This window comes from Calypte anna, chromosome 4A (genome assembly GCF_003957555.1).
Source record: "Calypte anna isolate BGI_N300 chromosome 4A, bCalAnn1_v1.p, whole genome shotgun sequence".
NCBI classification, from domain to species: Eukaryota; Metazoa; Chordata; class Aves; order Apodiformes; family Trochilidae; genus Calypte; species Calypte anna.
The window spans coordinates 14976032-14997845 of record NC_044248.1 but is presented as its reverse complement, the minus strand read 5'-3'; the positions used below and the strand labels follow the sequence as shown (position 1 = coordinate 14997845).

Sequence of the window (21814 nt, the reverse complement as noted above, 5' to 3'; positions counted from 1 at the left end):
TTGAATATAGAAGTCCATTCTCTATCTTCTGAAGTGAAGAAGCTGTTGTTAACACTCTGTGTATCAAGCTGGCTACAAAAAAACTGAGAATGGCAGCTATGAAACACTGACTTTTACCTTGTGGAATTAAGAGCAAGGTAGCATTTTAGGACATAAATAGAATTCACGGAAGATGCAGAGCTTTTCAAAATGAAGAGAAATAACAGCAAAGAAAACAGAAGATAAAAACAGCATCATCGCAGAATTTGTACATTTAGAGAATCTAAGGATTTAAAATGTCACTTCCTCTGACTTCCATTGATTTTTGATGCTTAAATAAATCAATACAGTGCTGTGTGTTTTTCTGCCATTTTTCTACATGATTTGTATTGTCTGTACAAGAACCTAATTTTTCTACTGAATTGTTCTGAGTTAATTTTATTTGTTTTGTAGGATACTGTAATTTATGACCGTCTTGCTGAAACTTCAAAATACAAAGAAATCACCTTGAAACATTTAGAGCAGTTTGCTACAGAAGGTGGGTGATATTATTAAGTATAAAGCTAAATATGAAATTAAGTTACTGCTCAGCTCCTCAGTTTTGCAATTCTATGTTGCTGTAATTTTTTATTCACGTTAATTTGAAAATTTTGTTTTAGAAATGCCTTCAAAAAAACCCATACTTCTCTTCTGAGACATTTCATGAATAAGTTCACATGTAGCAAAAAACTCCACAGAACACAGTGGAATCTTTTTAAACATGCTTTTCCAGAGGGCAAACACCTTGCATGTTGGTTGTTTCAGTGGAGCATTCATCTCCCATGATCACTTTCATGTCCCTCACAAGGAATGGTGTTAAGATGGCACAAAGGAGTAGCCAAAGTGAAGATGCTTGGTAATTACTGGTGTAGTGTTTTGAAGGTATCTTCATGCTATAGTATTTTTGTCACCAGCCCAAATAAGTGGAATTGTCAGCCCTAGCTTTCCATGCAATGTATTCTGTTATCTCTGCTGTCTTAGCAGTCATTGTTTCTGAAGATGGGGATCCCATGCATGAGGGCTTGTGAGTAGGAGTTTAAAAACCTGTGAAATGAAACTTGATACAAACAGCCAGCAAGTTATTTAGTAATAGTGGATTCCACAGTACAGACATGAGCAGGAAAGCAGACTGTAGAAAGGTTTCTGCTTTCATGTAAATTCCTTTACCACAGTTCCTAGATCTTCCATGCCATGCATCCTTTCTAGTATCTTAGTAAAGAATTAAAGAGTTGTACTGTGAAGTATCATGGTGTTTTAACTTATCTATGAGTTGGGAGAGAGTAGTTGGAAGCAGAATTATAGTTACAGGAATCTGATATGCAGCTTCTTTACCTTGTCAGTTTTTTAATACACTGTCCCTAGAACTTTAAAATTATATTTAATGCTTAGTCTTATGACATAAGCTTACACTGGAAAGCAAACATGATTAAAATATTTTCATTCCAAAATGCAATCCTTGCCTTTTGACAACTAATGTCTGGAAAAATCTTCTTGAATCAGGAAGACCCTTTCTCTCTGTTACACATGTGACTTCAGGAATTTTTTCTGGTAAGGGTAAAGTTAAAATAAATTACACAATAAAGTTGAAAGCAGAACTAAAGCAAAATTGACTCATGGTACAACATGAAGCCTCAGATACAGCCTTTGAGCATATGAATTTAGTTGAATGAGATGATTGGCCAGTTTGGGGGTTAATAAAGTCCTGACCAGGGTCAGTCAAGGTATCGTTACTTAGATGTGGAGTTAGTTGGCGTTGTAAGGTTATATATTTGGTAAAAGGTAAAAACAGTTGAATATCTGCTGTCCTGTGTCAACTCATACAAAATTTTCAATCCAGTTATTAATTACTGTTCTCATTAAATCAGTGGTCTGATTGATAGTTTTTTCCTCATCAGTCAGGTTGGACCACGTGAAGCAACATAAGTGGAAAAATTCCATCCTTCTTTTAACTACTGTTCATGCACATTAGTGTTAAGAACCTTGTCCAAGTACTTTTCATACCCTTCTTTTTAACAGATGAAAATATTTGCTGTGCAGAAATGTGAATTGCTAACCTTTCAAAAACATAAAATTCAGTCTTTAAAAAAAATAATTAAGTATGTCTGTCTCTGGAATCAATTAAAGAAATCAGTATTTATTTTTGCATCAGATTTAAATTGCAGCCAATGACGTTGCAAAGTTTCATGCATATCCTTTCATGTGGCAGTACAGTATGTCCTTGGCATTTGGTGCATGTTCTTGGTGTGTTGTTCAAAAATAAAGTGGTTAGAATGGCTGGCATTTATATTTAAGCATTTATTAAGCTTGAGTGTTAATGCCTGCTCAAATAAACAGAATTGTGTAGTTTCTGTGTTGCTGTTCCAGTCTGCTAAAAAGCAGACTTAATGATATTTTGTTTTCCACTTTTCATGAGGTAGATTCTGCTAAATGAGAATGAGAAGGATATTTTTTAAATTAAATATGGAAAAAAAAAAGGCGTCAGATTTAAAGAGAGAAATCAAATGCCTTGGAAAAACTTGTTTGCTGATATTCCACACACACTGATTTATTTTCTTCATTTTGTCATCTGCATAAAATATTTTGAAAGAGTTGTGAAAAAAAAATTCTGCCCAGCCTCTTGATCATTTCCTAATTGCTGTAGACAATAGAAACCTCTGAACAGATAAAGATTGCATTTAGCCATTCTTGATTATGGTGCTGTTCATCTCCTAGAGCAGAGTGGGCAAGTGATCAAAGGCAGTAACTTCATTAGTCCTGTTTCTCACCCTCCTAAATTCACCGTTCTGAAAACTGTGGCTCCATAGACGTCATTTGGCTCGATCAATGCTTTTCTCAGTATGGAAGGAGTTATGCCAATTTCATGCTCTAGAAATCTAAGAACCTCATAATGTGTGAAAATGGACTGTTAGAGTATTCACACCTGGCTACTTATTTGAATGTAAATGTATATTGTCAAAAAATAGATGTTTCTTGTAATCCTTCTTGTCTCCAGTTCTCACTGTAGTGCTCAATACAGGTTTTTGCTGGAGGAAAAAGTATATTGAATATAACCAGCTCAAAGATATTTAAGTAAAATATCCAAATGCTGCCTGTGCACCAAGATTTTAGTTAACAATTTGGAAAGCTAAAAAAATATGTGAAAACTATGTGTGAATTAAATCTGAGCAAATTCAAAGTTGTTGTCTAGGTGGTAAATTTCAAGCTTCAACTGAGAATTTCTTAAGGAGACTGAGGAGAGGAAAAGAGTGTAGTTGTAACATTATACTTGAATATTTTAATTTTAGTGCTTTCCAGCAGAGCAACATTTCAGTTTATAAAACTTTTTTTCCGGAATGTGATTCAATCATATAAGTTTAATGTTCCTAAAAATCTAATTTACATACCTGTTCAGCAAGTGTAATTTGGGATTGCTTCATGTTTTGTTCACAGTTTCAGATGTCAAATCCTCTGTAAAATTTCATTATTTTTTTCCCCTGAACTATATCGCCTGTATTGCATTCAGCTACCTTGGTAGAATAACTGTTGAATATATTTCTACTTGAATCATTTTTTTTACTCTATCTGTATTTAAAAATTTCAAGATATACAGCAGTAAGTTGAAAACTGGGCATAAACTTACATAAAATACAACATTAATTCAGCTACTTGTAATTATTAACTTCAGGCATATCAAGGAAAGGGGTAACAAATACTGAACCATATTTACTGTGTGCTTTCTCTTTAGGCTTAAGAACTCTGTGTTTTGCTGTGGCTGAGATATCAGAAAGTGATTATCAAGAGTGGTTGAATGTCTATCACCGTGCTTCTACAGCTGTACAGAACAGAGCACTCAAACTTGAGGAGAGCTATGAACTAATTGAAAAAGTATGTGTAGCCTTCTGATTTCATTTCTCCCTTTTTTTGAGGGGTGGAGGTAAGGAGGGTGGTTTATTTAATTAATGTCCTTGCTTTCTATACTGTGAAATCTGAAGCACTATTGAGGAATAATCATAGAATGGTTTAAGCTGAAAGGGATCTAGTTTCCGTAGTTCCAACCCCACATTCTCTACCCGTAGAGTAGTCAAGGTTAGCAGGGACTTCTCAAGATATCTAGACACAAGTCCTTGCTCAGCACAAGGCTAATTTTGTTTGCCCAGCACTTTGAAGTTTTGAGTGTGTGCAAGGAGGGAGTTTACCCACCTGCAGTAGGCAATTTTTTTTCTTAGTGTTCACTTACTAGTTTTCCCCATTCTGAACTAAAATTTCTTTTACTGCAGGATGTGCCTTTGGCCCCTTCACTGTTCAGCTCAGAGGAAAATGGCTTCTCTAAAAGCCTAGCAGAAGGCAGGGATGTAATCCCTCCCTTAGCCTTTTTTTTTTTTTTTTTTTTCCCCCATGTTAAACTCATCCTCTGTCCTCAGGCACTCTTAATAAAGCAAGCTCCAAGCCCCAGGCTGCTTTTGTGTCCCTCCACTGAACTTGCTCCATTTTGTCAACCTCTCTTGTACTGGAGACCCAGGAAAAGGAGGTAAATACTTGGATGCAGTCTCATGGAGAGCAGGAGCATAATCACTTCCCTTGAGTTTCTGGCAATGCTGCTGCTGGAGTAGCCAAGCGTACTCTTAGACTTCTTTTTTTTTTTTTTTTTTTTTTTTCCTTGGAAAACTGAGAAATTACTGCTTAAAATTCAGAGCCTCAGAAACCTGAAGTGTTTAGTTAATGAAAAAAAGAGTGAGGTCATACAGCTTCACTCATTTGCGAGACTTCAGTTTACATGTATGTTAAGTTTATCCAGACATGGATAAGACAGTCTTAAAACTCTGTAACTTTGTTAACATGGCAACCCTGCTACCATTACAAAGTTTTATATTAGTTGCACCAGTGCTTTCTCAGCATCAAGTATGCAGGCCACGCTGCAACCAGGTTTATAATGGTGTCATTAACAGGGTTTTAGCTAGTTTTAATGGTACAGATTATGAAGTATAAAAATGACTGTATTCACAATAACTTTGTAGGGTTGAAGTTAATACCAGATGTAATCAAGATTATAGTTTTAAGATAAAGATGGATTGACAGGTATTTTATTACAAGATGAAGAGAAATCATTAAAAGTGAGATAAAACATAATAGTAGTACTCCGTAAGTCTTCAAATTAAAGAGGTGCCCCTCAGGACAGGGTAGCTGTTGCTGAACAGACTCCAGAGATTGTGTATAATTGGGTAAAGTTTTTAGTGGTCAAGTAGTGCAGTTTGGTAAGCCACATAGATACTTAACTTAAAGCTCACAGGAATAAGTTGTAAGATCTTTGTCAGTTGATACCTAATCTGATTAATGAATTTAGACAGCATTAATCTCATCATAAATATGGAGAGTTAAACAAAAGAAATTGGAAGATTAAAACAATTTAAACCAAAAGAACTGTATGTACTGAATATTTTGTATTCACAGAATCTGCAGCTGCTTGGAGCAACAGCAATAGAAGATAAACTGCAAGACAATGTGCCTGAAACCATAGAGACCCTCATGAAAGCAGACATAAAAATTTGGATACTTACTGGGGACAAACAAGAGACTGCCATTAACATTGGTATTGTGGTTGCATTTCTTTCATGGCTTTGTTAGAGATTTGAGAAATTACAAAAGTTGCTAGAGTAAAATTTATTTCTGAACAGAAAGATATCTTTTAAAAATAATATTCTGTGACATTTGAGAATTCAAAGGCTCACTTTTTTTTCAGTCATTGGTAGGGGGAGAGTGGGCAATGGTGTTAAACAGGAACAGCAAGAAAAATTCATGCCATGACAGAGAGGAGAAAAACATATGCCTTTATACTTTTTTTAATATAACCTAAAATAAATTGTTTATGATTTGGTAGTGAGAGGGAATAATACTAAGTAAATTAAAGTATTCTTAATTTCGCTTCTGTGGTTTTTCTTCTTTACAAGAAAGTTGGCAGGGACCATAATCTTAATTAAAGCAAAACCACAGAGATTGTTCACTAAAGTACTCTAAACCTTAATCATCAATCAGAGGTTTCATTTTACTCTTTACTCTCATTATAAACAACGAATAAAATAATTCCGAATTTCAAATCAATTTCAGCAATAAATATGTATTTCAAATACTGATACATGAAAGCTGCATTTACAGTTTGTTATTTTTTTACCTATGACTGTATTAGCACTGCTTCAGTAATCTAGATTTTGTGCCTAAAGTGAAGCATCGTTTTGGTTATATGAATCCTTTTTTATTACTATTATTATTTTTAATCTTAAAGAATGTTTTGTAGGCACATGGTGCCATTGATCTAAGGTTATTTTCAGTAATACCTTCAGTTTTGAAGTTATACCAGCATTGTCACTTTAGTAACAGGGGTGATATATATTTTTCTAGGCAGCCTGCAACATTAGCACAGAGCATACATTCAATTGAAAGTGGCAGAGAATAAAAGAATGGGAATGTGTATATACAGAAATTTTTTTATGAAATTCAATTGCATTTTGAAAATCTGCAACACCAAGAGAAATCTGTTGGCTCTTTTCTGTAACGCCCTGTAAAGTTGTTCCTTGTCCTTCCTCTGGCAACCTCTGTGAATAAGACACAACAGTCACAAGTTGCAGCAAGAAAAATTCTGATTGTTCTATCTTTTTACCTATATATCTAATTTTACAGAATGTAGTACTTTATTTTTATACCTGATTCTTACAGAAAAAAGTTAAAAATGCTTTGTTCTATTGTAGCTGATATTGTGAAATGATTTTTTGAAAACAAAAATGTTTTTTTACAGGTCACTCCTGTAAACTTCTGAAAAAGAACATGGGATTAATTGTTATAAATGAAGGTTCTCTTGATGTAAGTAAAACCCTCAAAGCCCTTAGTTAATGAAACGTTAATGTCATTTACTGCTTAAAATGTCCAGATGTCTTGGTGGAGGTGGCATGAAAAGTAATTTGAAGCATGCGTTTACCTGTACAGACAGAAAAATCTGCTAAAAATACTGCTTGATGGGGAGTTTGGTTTGGGGAGGTTGCTTTTTTGCTTGGTTTTATAATTCTCTCAGTAAATTTTAATATTGCATAGTTGGAAAACCCTGTGGCTGGTGACAGAATGGTTTCTGAATGAGTAGAAACTTAGTCCCCTTCTTCAAAAACCACAGTGTAGCTACTACACAAATGAACTTCAGAATGATAAGGAAACAAATTCCATGTAGTGACATGACTCCATCCATTCAGGCACAAAGCCAGGAGCTTAACAAGCTTCTAGCCAGGAGCTTTACATGCTTCTAGTAGCACCTAGCAGTGCCCAAACAAATAATCCAAAGGGCCTTTCTAATGCTGTTCTGTTCTAATGCTGTTTCTTACAGATACATAGTATCTGCCAAAGATTGTTATTGTGTGGTTAAACAAATGAAATTATGATCAGATGTTGAAGTATAGTGTTAAAGCTACCAGCCTCCAAGTGTACAGTGATTTGTACAGAAAAAATTGTTTAGGGAAAGTAGGAATGCAATGTTTAGTGAAAAATCCCATGATGGGGAGGGGGAAAATAGATCCTGTTACAACTCTCTAAGGGTGGTAAATGAACTCAGAAGAGGAAGAATTTCCTCAGCAGGAAAACTCGGAGTCCAAAAGGCTTCAGAAGAAAACCCTGAAATGAAGTTTACCTTACTTTGTATTGTGGTCATGTTGCTCAAGATAAGGAGAGAAAGGGAAAGAAAAGTAAAAAGCATAAGAATCAGCTAAGGGAGGAAGTGCTTTAACTTTTCAGTGGTACAGGTATAAGTAGGCTATAGCATGAATTAAAATGCTTACTAGTTCGCTTTTTTAAAAAAGTACTTTTTAAGCCATTTTGACCCGTTTAGGATACCACATTTTCAACATTAGTTTGAATTAATCATGATCAGAAGAAGTGTGGCCAGCAGGTCACAAGAGATGACTCTCCCCCTATACTCCACTCTTGTGAGACCCCACCTGGAGCTCTGAGAGCAAGAGGCAGTTGAAAACTAATAATAAACTTGCTTTGTGCCAGTATTTTAGTAAGAGACTCCATTAAAAGTTTTCTGCCTCATTTGTTTGTGCACGTTTCACTGTTTGATTAATGCATACTTGGTGCACTACCATTTGCTTGCTGGTGTGGTTAGAATCAGAGGTCAGTCTCTGTTGCTACTGCAATTGGTTGAGTCAGAGATGGCCTTGAAAATTCTGATGAAGCAGTGGAGCAGGACTCAGGAAATGGAGAGAGAGAGGTGGACGCTGTGGTAGCAGAACCTTCACTCAGTGCAGCTGCAATCCTTTTCCATTTACATATACCAACAAAAGCTGACAAGAGGCCATACATACTGAGCTGGAATATTGTCTGTTGATGGCTGAAACTTTGGCTTTTGAACAGCACAGGTCCACCTCTTACACTGGGACTCTGAACCTTACCTTGCAGGGAAACTGTGCTCCCATGAGGGTTGCTGGACAACCCAGTTCCCTCAAGATCAGAAGGAACTGAGCAACCATGACGCTTTAATAATAATTTGAAGTTCTTAGCACTGGATCACAAACTAGTGACTTGTGTTGGTTAGATTCAAACTGTCCTTAGCAATGGGAAGATAAAAAATATCCTTTAACATGTAGTTTATCTGGGCTTATCTTAAAGTATAAATTTAATATGATGATTAGAATTATCAATTATAACACATGCACTTATACAATGAATTATATTTCACATGTTTCTAAACATTTATGACCTTTTTATATAATAATGGATAGAAATTGTTTCTTCTAATATCTCTATATATGAGAATTTTCTTTTTCAGACATATAAAATAAACTTATTTAACAATGCTTTTAGCAAATTGTTATGCATCCATTTCATTGAATGTTCCACCACAACTTACATATTTTGACGGAGTGTGAGAGCGATCCTACACACCATTGCTACTGTGGTTTCTAATAGTACAGTTGTTGAAATGCTTTCTCATTTGATACTGTATTTTATAATGTAATCGAAAGGAAATTTCCTTAAAAAGAGGAAATTTCAGTACTTCTGATCATACTGGAAAAAAAATTGCCTTAAGAATAGTAGGAATTAAAAATAATGGACACGATTTTTTTGTACAACAGGGAACAAGAGAGACACTCAGCCATCATTGCAGTACCCTTGGTGATGCTTTAAGGAAGGAAAACGATTTTGCTCTCATCATTGATGGTAAATCTCTGAAGTATGCTTTGACATTTGGAGTGAGACAATATTTCCTGGATTTGGCTTTGTCATGCAAAGCTGTTATTTGTTGCAGGTAAGATTTAAGTTAATCGTGCTGTACAGCATTTTCAGAGAAAATACACGCAGCTATGTCATCAAACCATGAAATATAAAAAAAACCTTTAGTACCCAATTGTATGAAATAGATGAAATGGAGTCATTCAATCAAAGTATTTCTGTACACTGCTACAGTGTACAGTGTCTGCTACAGACTGTACCTGGCAAACAAAGTCATTCAGGTTGTGTATTCCTAGAAAAATAATTTATCTGTTGGGGATAGTCTCATCAATATTGAGACAGCTGATCTCAGCCTTAAGGCAACTGCAGGTATTAGAACAACTGTATTCTTTTGTAGAGCTTTCTCTGCAGGCAAGACTTTATATCTCTGCTTTTGTGCTGGTCATGGGTTATACTGTGCAAGTACACAGAAGTGTTAAAAGTATTGCTCCAAGTGATTTTTATTTCCTGAGGCTGATGAAAACACTCTTAATATTATTATTGTTGTTGCTATTGTTGCCATTACTCCTGATTGTTTGGGAGTTCTTTTATACTATCAGGTATTTTATCATCTCTTGTAAATGTTGGCTATTAGACCTTACCATAAAGAGAGAAAATTTTGTATATATGCCTTAATAGACTGGTTTTTATTAATAACATAAATAAATGGAAGATTCTTGTGTCCAGATAGAGAGTTTTAATAATATTCCAGTACATTAAAGTACATCCATCTGAAAAATCAGTGTTCAAAATGGAAGTACCTTTCTGCCTTGCAAAAGAACAGGGAAAAGGTACATGAGGTTACAGTATCCAAATAAACACCTGGTTTGTAGTCTTCCCATGCTTTCTGTCAAGGGAAATGTTATGCTTCCAAGTAATTTATTTTTCTATTTTAACAGTTTAACTTTATAGCCATACTCCAGCATGAAGCAAACTAAAGTCCTTTAAACTGTCTTCTAAACTTTGCTGTCTTTTAAACTGAGATCTTACACTGATGAACAGTTAATACTGTGTATAAGCTTCTTTTCAATAGCAGTAATTTTTCTGACAGACAAGTTGGAGCTTTGCGCTTGTTTCAGTTCCAGTTTTGCTCCATATAGTAAGCAACAAGCAGGAGAGGCATGTAGAAGAGGTATTTTCGCAAAATTGTTTATTTTTCTTCTTTTTCCTTGATTTTAAACCATATTTTATGCTGTCTGAAGGAACAATATTGCCATTTCTATTGAGCTGTAGAACCACTGAAGGATATATGTGCATGGAGCTGTCATTTATTGGTACCGTTTTTGTGAAGAAACAACAAAAAATGAAAAGCTTCTGTTCTGGTTGTGTGTTCTCTGCCCTTTCTACATCTCCATAACACATTTCACTCAGCTGGTTTCAATACATGTCTAGGTATATGCTCTGACATTTTGTGGTTATTTCAAAATTGGCTGCAAGTATAAAACTAAAACATTTACTTGAAGAGCTTGAAGTTTTAGTATGTGCTTCTTTAATTCATATGCTTGTCAGAATACTGTAAAAAAATTATTTTCCATTATCATTAACAAAAATTTCATCTCATTACTTGTGGGCTTGAAAATTAAAAGTATAAAAATTGCAGTCTTTAATTAATGTAAATTGCTTAAAAATACAGTCCTGATCAAATGAAAATGTAGGCCTCTTTTCCATGCTTATAAAGACGGTAAATATTTTGAGCCCTCCATTTTAAAAGTACAAATTAAATTACTTTCTTTGGAGTTTTCAGACTCTATTCATGTGTTCAGAAGCATTGAGGTTGTTCAGCCTGGAGAAGAGAAGGCCCTGGTCTTACAGTGGCCTTCCAGTACCTGAAGGGGCCTAGAGGAAAGCTGAGGAGGGACTTTTCACAAGGGCATGTAGACATAGGACAAGGGAAAGTAACTTAAAACTAGAAGAGGGTTGATTTTGGTTAGACATCAGGAGGAAATTCTTCACTGTGAGTGTGGTGAGACACTGGAACAGGTTGTCCAGAGAGGCTGTTGAGGCCTCATCCCTGGAAGTGTTCAAGGCCAGGTTGGATGGGACTTGGAGCAGCCTGGTCTGGTGGGAGGTGTCCCTGCCTATGCTGGCGGGTTGGACCTAGATGATCTTTAAGGTCTCTTCCAAGCCAAACTATCCTGTCTTTCTGTGATTATTAATAATGGATTCTTCCTAAGGCTAGCCTTAACAGATGAAGCTGACAAATATACAGCAGAACATTTCACTTCAAAAAACTGTATGTTATTAACTTCAAGCAGATGTTTGGCTTAAAGACTTTGACAAACTGAATTCCAACTCTATATTGGTTTCATGGTAATGTGTGCAAAAAGAATGTTAAAAATATATTTTCTGTAGTCAAAATGTACAACTAAGAGTGAACAAATTGAATGGTATTTTTTATTGGTTTCACCACAAATTTGATGCACCAGGCAGTGAGAGTAAATGCCATCTTCCGACTGGCCCTGTAGCATTGTCTGAAAGGGAAATGAATTGCTGTTGCTGGAAAGCTGAAAAGATGAAAAAGTTCTCAGGTCAGAAATTTCCTATTGAAGATAGCTGTAGTGAGTCTTGATACAATATATGTCAGCAGAGTTCAAATAAAACATGCAACAAAAGATCATAAAAGTGCTTTTTTATATAGTTGGATCACACAATTCTTCTAAAGGATTGCTACCCAGCAGCTTTCATCCCAAGTTCATCACAAGGTTGTTCTCCTCCAAAGTACCTTTCTCAAAAACGTGATAGCACATATTGCACAGACTGTTGAAGAAAATAACTAGATAGCAACCTTTAATCCAAAGACTGTATTATTCTTTACTCCTTTATGTTTTTCATTTTGAAAAACTATGCAATTAAATTTTATGCATCATTTCTCTGATTTATTGTACTTAAAGCTTAAAAAAATTTACTTAATTGGAACAGAATAGGCATTGGACTGGGGGGTTTCAGACAATGGGGCATTGTTTACAGCTGAACACTGAGTTGTCCATTGGCACATGGAGAGGAGAACCAGAAAAGCTACAAAGATGTTATGGAAACCCAGTGGTAATTAGAATATATATGTGAGCAAAGATGAGCATAGACACTGTGTACTCATTTTCCATTAACAGCACTGTCTCTGGGTTAAGCACCATGGTCTAGAAAAGAAAGAAAACCACCATTACTGTACCCTTATGCTGGGAACTCAGTAACCTGTCTGATTTTGAGGCTTCTCCTGGCTGGTGCAACACTATTTTTTTTTATTTCCCATAGCTTTATATGGTAAAAAACCCAAAACTATATGGTAACATTTTCTGAAGAAAAATGGGCAGTTTTCTTTTTACAAATGAGCTGTGGAGCTTGTGTTATTCTTTGTATTTCTTCTGTGACATTGAAATGAGATCAAGGATAAGTCTGTTCCACATGAAGAATTAGTACTTTGGTGATATGGACTGAAGTCATAAATTGATACTGTGAAAGAATTGTGTAGAGTAAAATTGTGTGACCTCAGGCATACATAAGATCTTGTTCTGCAAGAGACAAGGGGGATTGTAGTTGAAACAAATACACAAATATGCTTCAAATGTAATATTAATGAATGTGTGGAACAGATGGTATGCTTTAATTTTAGGAGTTACTTATCTGGGTATTAAAATAGTATGCACCAAGACAGGTCATAATTTCTCTTTTTTATATATAATTTCTTTTTAAAATTTCATGGTTTAAAGCAGTTTAATATGCTTGGTAAGCTGACTTCCTCCACCAGGAATAGTTTGGGATCCTCTTTCAGCTCTTAAATTACCTGAGTTTCAAAAATGTTATTTTTTATATATAAGTTTTAACTAGAGAGAATTGTGATTGTTAGTGTAATTTATTGGCTTAGACAAAACTTAATTCATCATGAATGTTTTGAATGAATCTGCATTTCAGGACATAAAAAGCATGTCTAAAAAAACTTGTTTTTTCTCCTGCAGTCTTAAGCTACATTTCAGAATACTCATGATAAATCTTAGCTAAAAACTTAAATAACCTTTATTTTAGTGGGAAAGTGAATTCCCTTTCATAGGAAATTAAAGTTGATTTGGTGAAATTTGTATTTCTGAAGGACATGGTTATCAGAATTGTCAAAAGCTGTTTTTCCTTTTGCCCTGATTACTTAGCTTTCCTTAAGTCTTTGTAACATAGATTTGTTAATAAAGGAAATAGATAATAGACAACACCAGCAGTTTGACAGAGATTTGCAGGGGTTTTTTCTGAATGTTTTCTGCTGCATTTACTTTTTTAATTGAACACCATGAAATCAATCACCAGCCTCAGCTGTCAAAACTTTGTTTTTCTTGCATTGTCATTAGTATCTTTGTGCTTAATGTAAATAATACAATTGATGCTTCAGTGTTCCCTACCTGTAAGAATTCAGGTATTGAGTGTGGAGAATTTAATATGCCTTCTTTATTTCAAAAGATATGGGAGGTTTGTTCTGTTTCTAGTTTTGGGGGGGGGTGGGCTGGGTCAGACTGGGTTTTTTTGTTCTTGGTGGTGGTGGGTTTTTTTTTTAAGTGGGTAGAGAGAAAAGTGTGATGAGGAAACGAATATGACCAGTTGGAAAAGAAAAAGTTTTTTCTTAAAAACTTCACTATGAATCATGTGTTTGGTCCAAATAAAAAGCAATGGGTTTTTAACTTAAAATGTCAGTCAGTGCAGTGTCAAGACAGGAAAATCATTCAACCTTTGCTGTAACGGTGGAGGTCAGTGTGCAGATGGGAACGTTATGCCATATACTAAAAGTGACTTCAATAATTATGTAGTTGGAATAAAATTACTTATTTTGTGGATGGTTTGTTTTTATAAATGTCCTCATTAGCACTGGTTTCTCATCTTGTAGAACAATACTGAATAGGAAAGTAATTTTTTCTTTTTGCTGCAGTCACTTACCAGATTTGATAGAATTTATACAGCTAGAATTCTTCAAACTAGGAAAAGATTTGCCTATCAGGAATGTCATTAATAATATGACACAATATGACACAATAATATAATGATAATATAATTATATAATATATAGTATACAATTTCTAATAATATAACAGTGCTATAACATGATAATACATAGAAAACCATTTTCTCAAGTAATATGAGCTCTTTCAGTACACATACTTATGAGAATGGTGCCTCTGAGACCTTCAGCTTGCAGGATCTTCTGTGCAGATCTTTAGGAATGCATAAATGCCATAATACAGCTGATTTTTTGGTGTCTGGTAGTGCTGTTTTATCTTGGCACTGAGCTTCTGAGTGCTGTACAGCAGCCTTGGTTCGGCTGAGAACTGTGCTGATCACTGCATAGGCAGGGTTTCTTGATAGTAGCAGCATACAGAGCACATTCAGGAAAGAGCATTATTTAGAATTAAATAATTTAATTTAATTTAATTTAGAATTTTTTGTGCTTTTCAGAAAAACCTTGTATTTTTAATTTCTTTCATATTCCACTGGTTCTGTTTTAATTTTTCACCCGAAAGAATTAAGGATGTGAAAATTCTTATGCAACCTTCAACCCTGGAATTTTGGCACCACAGGGGAATCTTTCACAGAGCCACCTGCAAAGTTCAGTCATCTATGGTGCAGAGAAGTTACTGCTGTGAGTGTGTATATAGAGCAATTGTAGGAAATTAATTCTAAGTACATGTTTCTCCCCCAGTTTTTGGTGTCAGTGTGCATTCAGTAGCAAGATCTGCTTCTTATTGACGTTTAATTAATGGCATGGACATCCAGAGTGTCTGGAAAGCTGGAAAAACAGATGAGAAAAGGGTGGTTCCATCTTCACCAGGGCACATCTTCAGCTCCACAAAGACTGCAGCTGGAAGCACTGGGAGTGATGCTGTGGTACCAGAACTGCTTCCTCTGTAGGAAGCAGTGAACAGCAGAGAGGGAGGGATACTCGCCTTTTTTTTATTTTCTTTTTTTTCTTCTGCATTTCCTCTTTTTTGTTTGTATTGTGAAAGGTGTGGGGTTAGTGTCTGATTCGTGACTCTGGTGGCAGGAGGCACAAAAGTGGACTGCCACACTGCTTAGGGTTTTCTCCTTCCCTTCCCCACCCTGTGAAACATAATGGCTCTAGCATGGAATTTCTGTACCTTGTTTTTGGATCTCAAATACTGCAAGGAGGGAATTTCAGCACAGAGTTGAACTTTCACAACATGAAATGGAAGGTACACTGGGGACACACACAGTGGTGTTAATGAAGCCAAAACTGATACAGTTTCATTAATAGAGCTTTTGAGTGATTTCTGTAATTTGTTCCTCCAGCTGTGGGCAGGCATTTCCTTAATGACACGTAATTGGAGCAGCAAGGGAGTAGTTACCAGCAGCTAAACAAAGTCAAGGATCAAGAGACAGTGTTCAAACTTGCTTCCTCTGATTTAGCCATGCAGGCTATGTTAAGAAAAGTGGTGGTCACTTTGTTCCTGCTTGCTTTGACATCTGTGTCTTAGATATTTTGTTCTATATATTTGTAAAATACATACATCTCTATGTATTATATATACATACATTTGAATGTATAAAATATATTTAAACAAAAAAGAAAATAGAAAGCATAACAAGAAAATATGCCAAAATCTGTTAATACTGGCAGTGTCAGTGTTTGAGGTTTCTTTCTTTAAGGTGTTCTAGGGGCCTATTGCTGTATAATCTGTGTGTCTCAAGGCCTATTAACATTTTGCTTCAAAAAAATCCAAGGTTTTTAGGAATTTTTGCTGGATGTTACTTGGCCCGTTTTTACTGCCTTTTCACAGAGTATGAACTATATTTTGAAAGTACATTGATTTAAAAGTCCTGTATTAAATCTTTTTATTTGTTAACCCCTTAGAGTATCACCACTTCAAAAATCTGAAGTTGTAGAAATGGTTAAAAAACAAGTTAAGGTAGTAACTCTGGCAATTGGTGATGGAGCAAATGATGTTAGTATGATACAAACAGCACATGTTGGTGTTGGTATTAGTGGGAATGAAGGTCTACAAGCTGCCAATTCTTCAGACTACTCAATTGCTCAGGTAAGTCATTTCACTGTAAACTACTACGATAAAGTCATTTAATATCAGATTAATAGTGGTGTATGTGTGCTCTGATTGTTTGTGTTCATTTTTCATCTTTTGCAGTTCAAGTATTTGAAGAACTTGTTGTTGGTTCACGGAGCCTGGAATTACAACAGAGTAGCTAAATGCATCTTGTACTGTTTCTACAAGAATATAGTCCTTTATATAATCGAGGTAATTTTCTAGCACAGTAAATGTTACTCCTTGATACTAAAAACTTTATTATTTTGAGCTTGTTATTATTATAGGGTATTTTAAAGAAGCATTTAAACTGTCAAAAACACTACTACTGAATCTTATTTTTTCAACTAGCTGATTAATAGAGTGATTACTGGTGTCAGTAACTGCAGTTCACAATCTGAAGCCCTTTTTCAGGTCACTGTTGAACTGCAGGGCTGCAGCTGTGCAGAACATAGATCTTTAGTTACACTGCTGAGTACTTTTATACTTGTTGATGAAGTGACTGTGTCTCCTTAGGCTCTAGCTTATGACCAGGGAGACTTTCCTCAAAGTAGCTGACCTAGTTTTCTCAACTGGGATTTTAAATAGACCAAAGTCTTGTGAAATATAGTATACAATAGTATGAGAGGACTGTGTAGTAATAAATGTACATGTATTGGTAGGTATTGGTTGAGACAGCAAGTATAGCTGTAATTTTCATGACCTTCATGACCACAGGTTATGCTGAAGGTATTTTATCTTTTTGAATTTTTCTCTCTACCCCATAATTTATTGTTCCTTTTTCTAATAACTAAATATGTATCTAGTAATTATGTTTCAATTGGTTCAAACTTTATATTCACAATGATATCTTAGGTTCAAAGTTGGAAAATAATTATTTTGTTAAAAAGCTTATTCACACAATAACTTTTATAGGTGAGTTGTCTTTCCAGTATTTTACATTAAGAATTAATATTAAACACATTAAAAGTTCCTTTGGTTTTTTAATATATTCTCAAATTAAAATCTTAAACATGTGCAGTGTGTATCCAATTTTTACTGAAATAAAACTTTCTGTTAGACCTTATATAAAATTAAATAGATAAATATCAAAATCAGATATATTTATGAGATCTTAGGATGCTGCAGTATTTGAAAATACTTGAAGCATCTTTTTATGTAGAAGTTTTGCAGCCAAAAAGCATGCATTTTTCTTAGCATACTTTTTACCTTTTCTAAATTTCAGGTTTTTCCTCTTTATTGTGTTAGTAACTTAAATAGATTTCAGTCTAAGTAGTAGCAAGTTTGTAACCCATTGAGAAAAAGTAGGAAGCCCAAAAAATGCAAATCCATTAAAGATAATTCTTGCTTTAGAGGTGATGGCAGACTTTAGATCATGAATTTAAAAAGCTGAGTATCTGATTAAATGATCGGACTTCCAGAAGTGCTGATTAGGAGTAGCTCTTGAGGTAGTTACAAAAAACGGTATTAATGTATACTTTTTGTTTACAGAAACTTTCAAAGTTGGGCTTTAGAACATACTACTTTATTTTTCTTTATTTTCTGTCACTGTCACCTGCAAGCACATTGTGAAGTTATAACTTGTATCACATATAAATACGCCACTGTTTGTATTCTTTGTGAAAATTAAATGTGAGGTATAGAGATCATAGTCTAAAAATACAAAAGACTAGAAGTAGTCTCCCTTCTGAGCAGATGGAAGAGCAAAGAGGTAATTTTTATATGGATATGATCCTTTTATATATAATGCTTACAAGCCTTTTGCCATGTACATGCACCTTCTCTGGAAGACAGATGACTTCTATTTGAATTTCTGTATACCTCATGTTTGGCAGCTCAGAAAACTTTCACAGATGTTAATAGCTCATGTCAATACTGTGAGTGAATGGGCAGAAATTCATCATTGAATGTCTCTAGAAAGGACAACTGCCAGTCTTGAATCTCTCTTTTCAGTTTTTTGTACAGATCAAGCGTGGGAGCAGAGAGCTCAATGAGTATTTGTAAGCTGCTGCTTAATATGCAGAAATGCTACATCAGGAAAACGTCTGTGAAGCTTTTGTGGCCACGCCTCCTCTGTCTTGGAGTTTAGAAAATAATACTATGAAAGGCATGTCTGGAAGTTGCTTTAAACAAGTTTCCTTTTATTAGCTGTCAATAACTAAAAATACCTGCCTTTCCTTAATAGATGCATATTCTATCTTGAATTGTCTGCTCAGTACCAATCAAACAAGGAATGTAATAGATTGCATTTAGTCTGAAATATGGCTTTTTTCCTAGGCATCCATGGAGTGATAAGACATAATAACCATTGGTTTCTTGGTTCAGAAAATGGTAAAAATCTATGGTAATATTCCTGCACCATCATTAGTGTTTATCAGTATTTAAACTCCTATTCATAAGAAACTAGAAGTGGTCTGTAATAACTTTTTTGACTTTGTGTCTTGGTGCAATAGATATTTAAACATGGGCCTTATCTTTTATGTAGGACTAGTCCCACTAACTTTAGAGGTCATATTCTTATGTATCAATCTAAATTGCAAGAAAAAACTGAATTTCTAATAGACTGGTGATTTGCATTATTAAGCCTGTACTGAGCCTCTCGCTCAGATAGGATAAGCATATGCAGAATCTCATACTTATTTTGAGGGGTCTGTCATTGCCTTATAATGATGGTTGGGATTGAGATTGATCTAGTTATTGAGAACTCCTCTGTGCATTAGTTTTGGCTTTATAATTACCATTACTGCATATCCTCTTTTGTTAAACTATTCATTTTGTGAAGTTATGCAAATCTCCCTTCAACATCAGATAAATTTTTCCTTTTCTTTCTTTTTGTTCTGCTAGCTAGTAATGGCTATTGAGAACAACTGGTTTCTGTTAAATAAGAAATTTTACCATTTAAAAAAAAAATAGAAGATCTGCATAATTCACTTATGCTTCACATAGGGGAAAATTCAAATGAAAGAGTAAAAAACAAGAACATAAATAGAAGAAACAGATGTGTGGAATTCCCATTAAAGTTCAGTTACAGATCCCTAAACATGGTCACTTGTGGCAATTTGAGTGATACTACATAAACAGTTCAATTATACCAAGCAATTACAGGTGCAATAATCTGGGTCTAGGTCTGTAAACTTTGAATGTTGGTTTTTCTTTTTTATCTTTTTTCTTTCATTTCTTTTGATGTTTTTTGGGTTTTTTTCCTCACGCCCTTTTCATTCCACTGATGAGTTACACATTGTCTGCAGCTCATGTCCATAACTAAAGTTTACCATTTTGTTCCAGATTCCCTTTACCTGACACATCAGATGAATCTCTGTAGTCATATGAGACCCGTTCCATGCATAACCCTAAACTTGAGCAGGCTTTCTGTGTGCACTCACACTGCTGCTGAGCTGGAGAGTTTAGGTGCCGTTGTTCAGTACACCATGGCTTGTTCAATGTATGCAAACTGCTCTGAGTTGAGTTTAAAATACAGACAGCAGAAAGTTACTGTGCTCATGCCTGCTTTTTTTGTATTATATGGTTTGAAAACTTAGAAATCCAAGGGCCTTTATTGAAGCCCATGTCATTTTACATGAGCTGTGAACTTGAAGTTTTCATTTTGAATAGAAATTACGTAGCCATTGAACTATAAAATTTTCACTTCTTCCTCATGTTGTCTAAATTATTTCTTAAGGGCACCTATCATCTCTCCTTCTGTGTATGGGTGTTGGATTTGAGCTGCTAAGAGTAGGGCCTACTCCTTAAGTGGCTGAGTGTGCTCCTAAGTTAGTAACATGTGTAACATACTAAGAACTTATTTTGCAGGTACAGCTGCCTTAATAGACCATCACAATTAGGATGAATACATTTCCCAGTGTGAAGCAAGTGGGTTTTGTCACTGGTAACACTGTAGTGAGCTCCATAGTAGTTATTTTATGTATGATTAAGAGTGTAATTTTCTAGGATCCAAGGTTCTGAACTTAGCTGTAGATAGCTTATTTCCTTCCTCTCTTCTGAATTGAGATGAGGGCTGCATTTATTGTTCATGGGGTTTATTTCTCCCTTTAGATCAGCTAATTTTTTTCAGCCACAGGTGTTCTTAATGTGAACATTCAAAATACTATCTTGTAAACAACAGAAGATCCATGTTTCTTCCTAGATTTTAAAGATGTGCTGTCTCTGGTAGTTTGTCTGGTATGCACTAAACAGTCGTGCTTCTACTGCAGAAGGTGTTGTTTTTAATTTCTTAGCCACATTAAAAGCTTTATCCTCCCAGATGGGTTTTTTGTGGGGTTTTTTGGGGGTTGGTTTTTTGCTTGGGGTTTTTGTCACGGTTTAACACTGGCCCGGCGATTAAACCGAATAACAGACGCTCTCTATTAACGTCTCTCTATCCTTGATAGAGAAAGGAGAGAGAATAAGGGAGAGAGACTTATGGGTTGGAAACTAAACTACACAACTTTAATGAAACAGTAATGATAAATAGGTAAAATTACTAAATATATACAAATATACAGGAAAATGGAAACCACATTCCTCCCCCCTCTCCCCCAATAACTCTCACGTCACCACCGAGGCTGTAGGGCAGCCCTGGGAAAGTCCAGGCTGGACTCCTGGAGTCGGCAGCAGTCGGGAACTGGAGGCAGGAACACACAGATATGGGCTGGCACGGATCAGGACCACAGGCAGACGAATGGACAGGATCCTTCCAGGATGCCGGGTGAAGGAAGGGAAGCAGGAAAAGATCTGGCTTGGCCCACGTGATGCCTCAAATTTATACTGAGTGTGACGTATATGGGATGGAATACTCTGTTTGGTCAATTCTGGCATCTATCTTGTCTGTTCCTCCCCAAAGGAGGGCTCAGGTGGGGCCTCTGTGTCCTCCTGGACGGTAAAATATTTTCCTCAGAGCTGAGTGTCCTTGGCTCTGCATACCAGTCTCTAGCAGTAACTATAAACATCAAGTGTTATCAATCCTAGAAACAGACACTGAGAAACTTGCTGTTAGTTTCAGCAAGTGCAGCTACTTAGAAGGGACTTAGCTAAAAGCAAAAGTACAGAAACAGAAAACCACCTTTATCCTGGTCCAAACCAGGACAGGTTTTTTTTTTTTTGGTAGATTAAAGAAGAGCTTTAGAACCCAGGGCTGCTACCAAATTTCATTTATTCTTGGCATCTAGAACCAAGATACCTTCCAGTTCCTTTTTATACTGAGCTGAACTAAAATGCTCATAATTTGCATGCTGCCTTTGGAAGAAAGTAAATGCTAAGATTTCAGGAAGTTAATAGTACACCTTGGAGAATTTCTTTATAATTTTACTGTAAAATGGTTTTCAGTTTAAATAGCTTGGAAATTTTTAGCTTATAGTCTGTATAAAATAAAACTGTAAGCAAGAGGAGTTTTAAGGAATAAAATGTTACAAAGCATTTCTGAGAGGCTTGGTAGCAGCTTCATATATCTGTTCCATTATAAATTAAAATTTGTCTTAAATACTTGCATTTCCTTAAAACAGTCATTTCAAAACACTTTAAAGTGGGGCTTAACATCACTTAAGTGATGT

General features: G+C 35.4%; 1 protein-coding gene across 3 annotated transcripts in view; it reads left to right on the top strand.

The window, feature by feature from the left end:
- ATP8A1 (ATPase phospholipid transporting 8A1) overlaps positions 1 to 21814 on the top strand; it is a 97479-nt gene that overhangs the window by 50167 nt on the left and 25498 nt on the right. For all 3 annotated transcript variants that reach the window (XM_030449745.1, XM_030449746.1, XM_030449747.1), the window contains 7 exons: positions 433 to 517; positions 3743 to 3882; positions 5446 to 5584; positions 6785 to 6849; positions 9108 to 9280; positions 16082 to 16265; positions 16371 to 16481. In XM_030449745.1, the coding sequence (XP_030305605.1) occupies positions 433 to 517; positions 3743 to 3882; positions 5446 to 5584; positions 6785 to 6849; positions 9108 to 9280; positions 16082 to 16265; positions 16371 to 16481 (897 nt within the window). The remainder of the gene's footprint in view (positions 1 to 432; positions 518 to 3742; positions 3883 to 5445; positions 5585 to 6784; positions 6850 to 9107; positions 9281 to 16081; positions 16266 to 16370; positions 16482 to 21814) is intronic.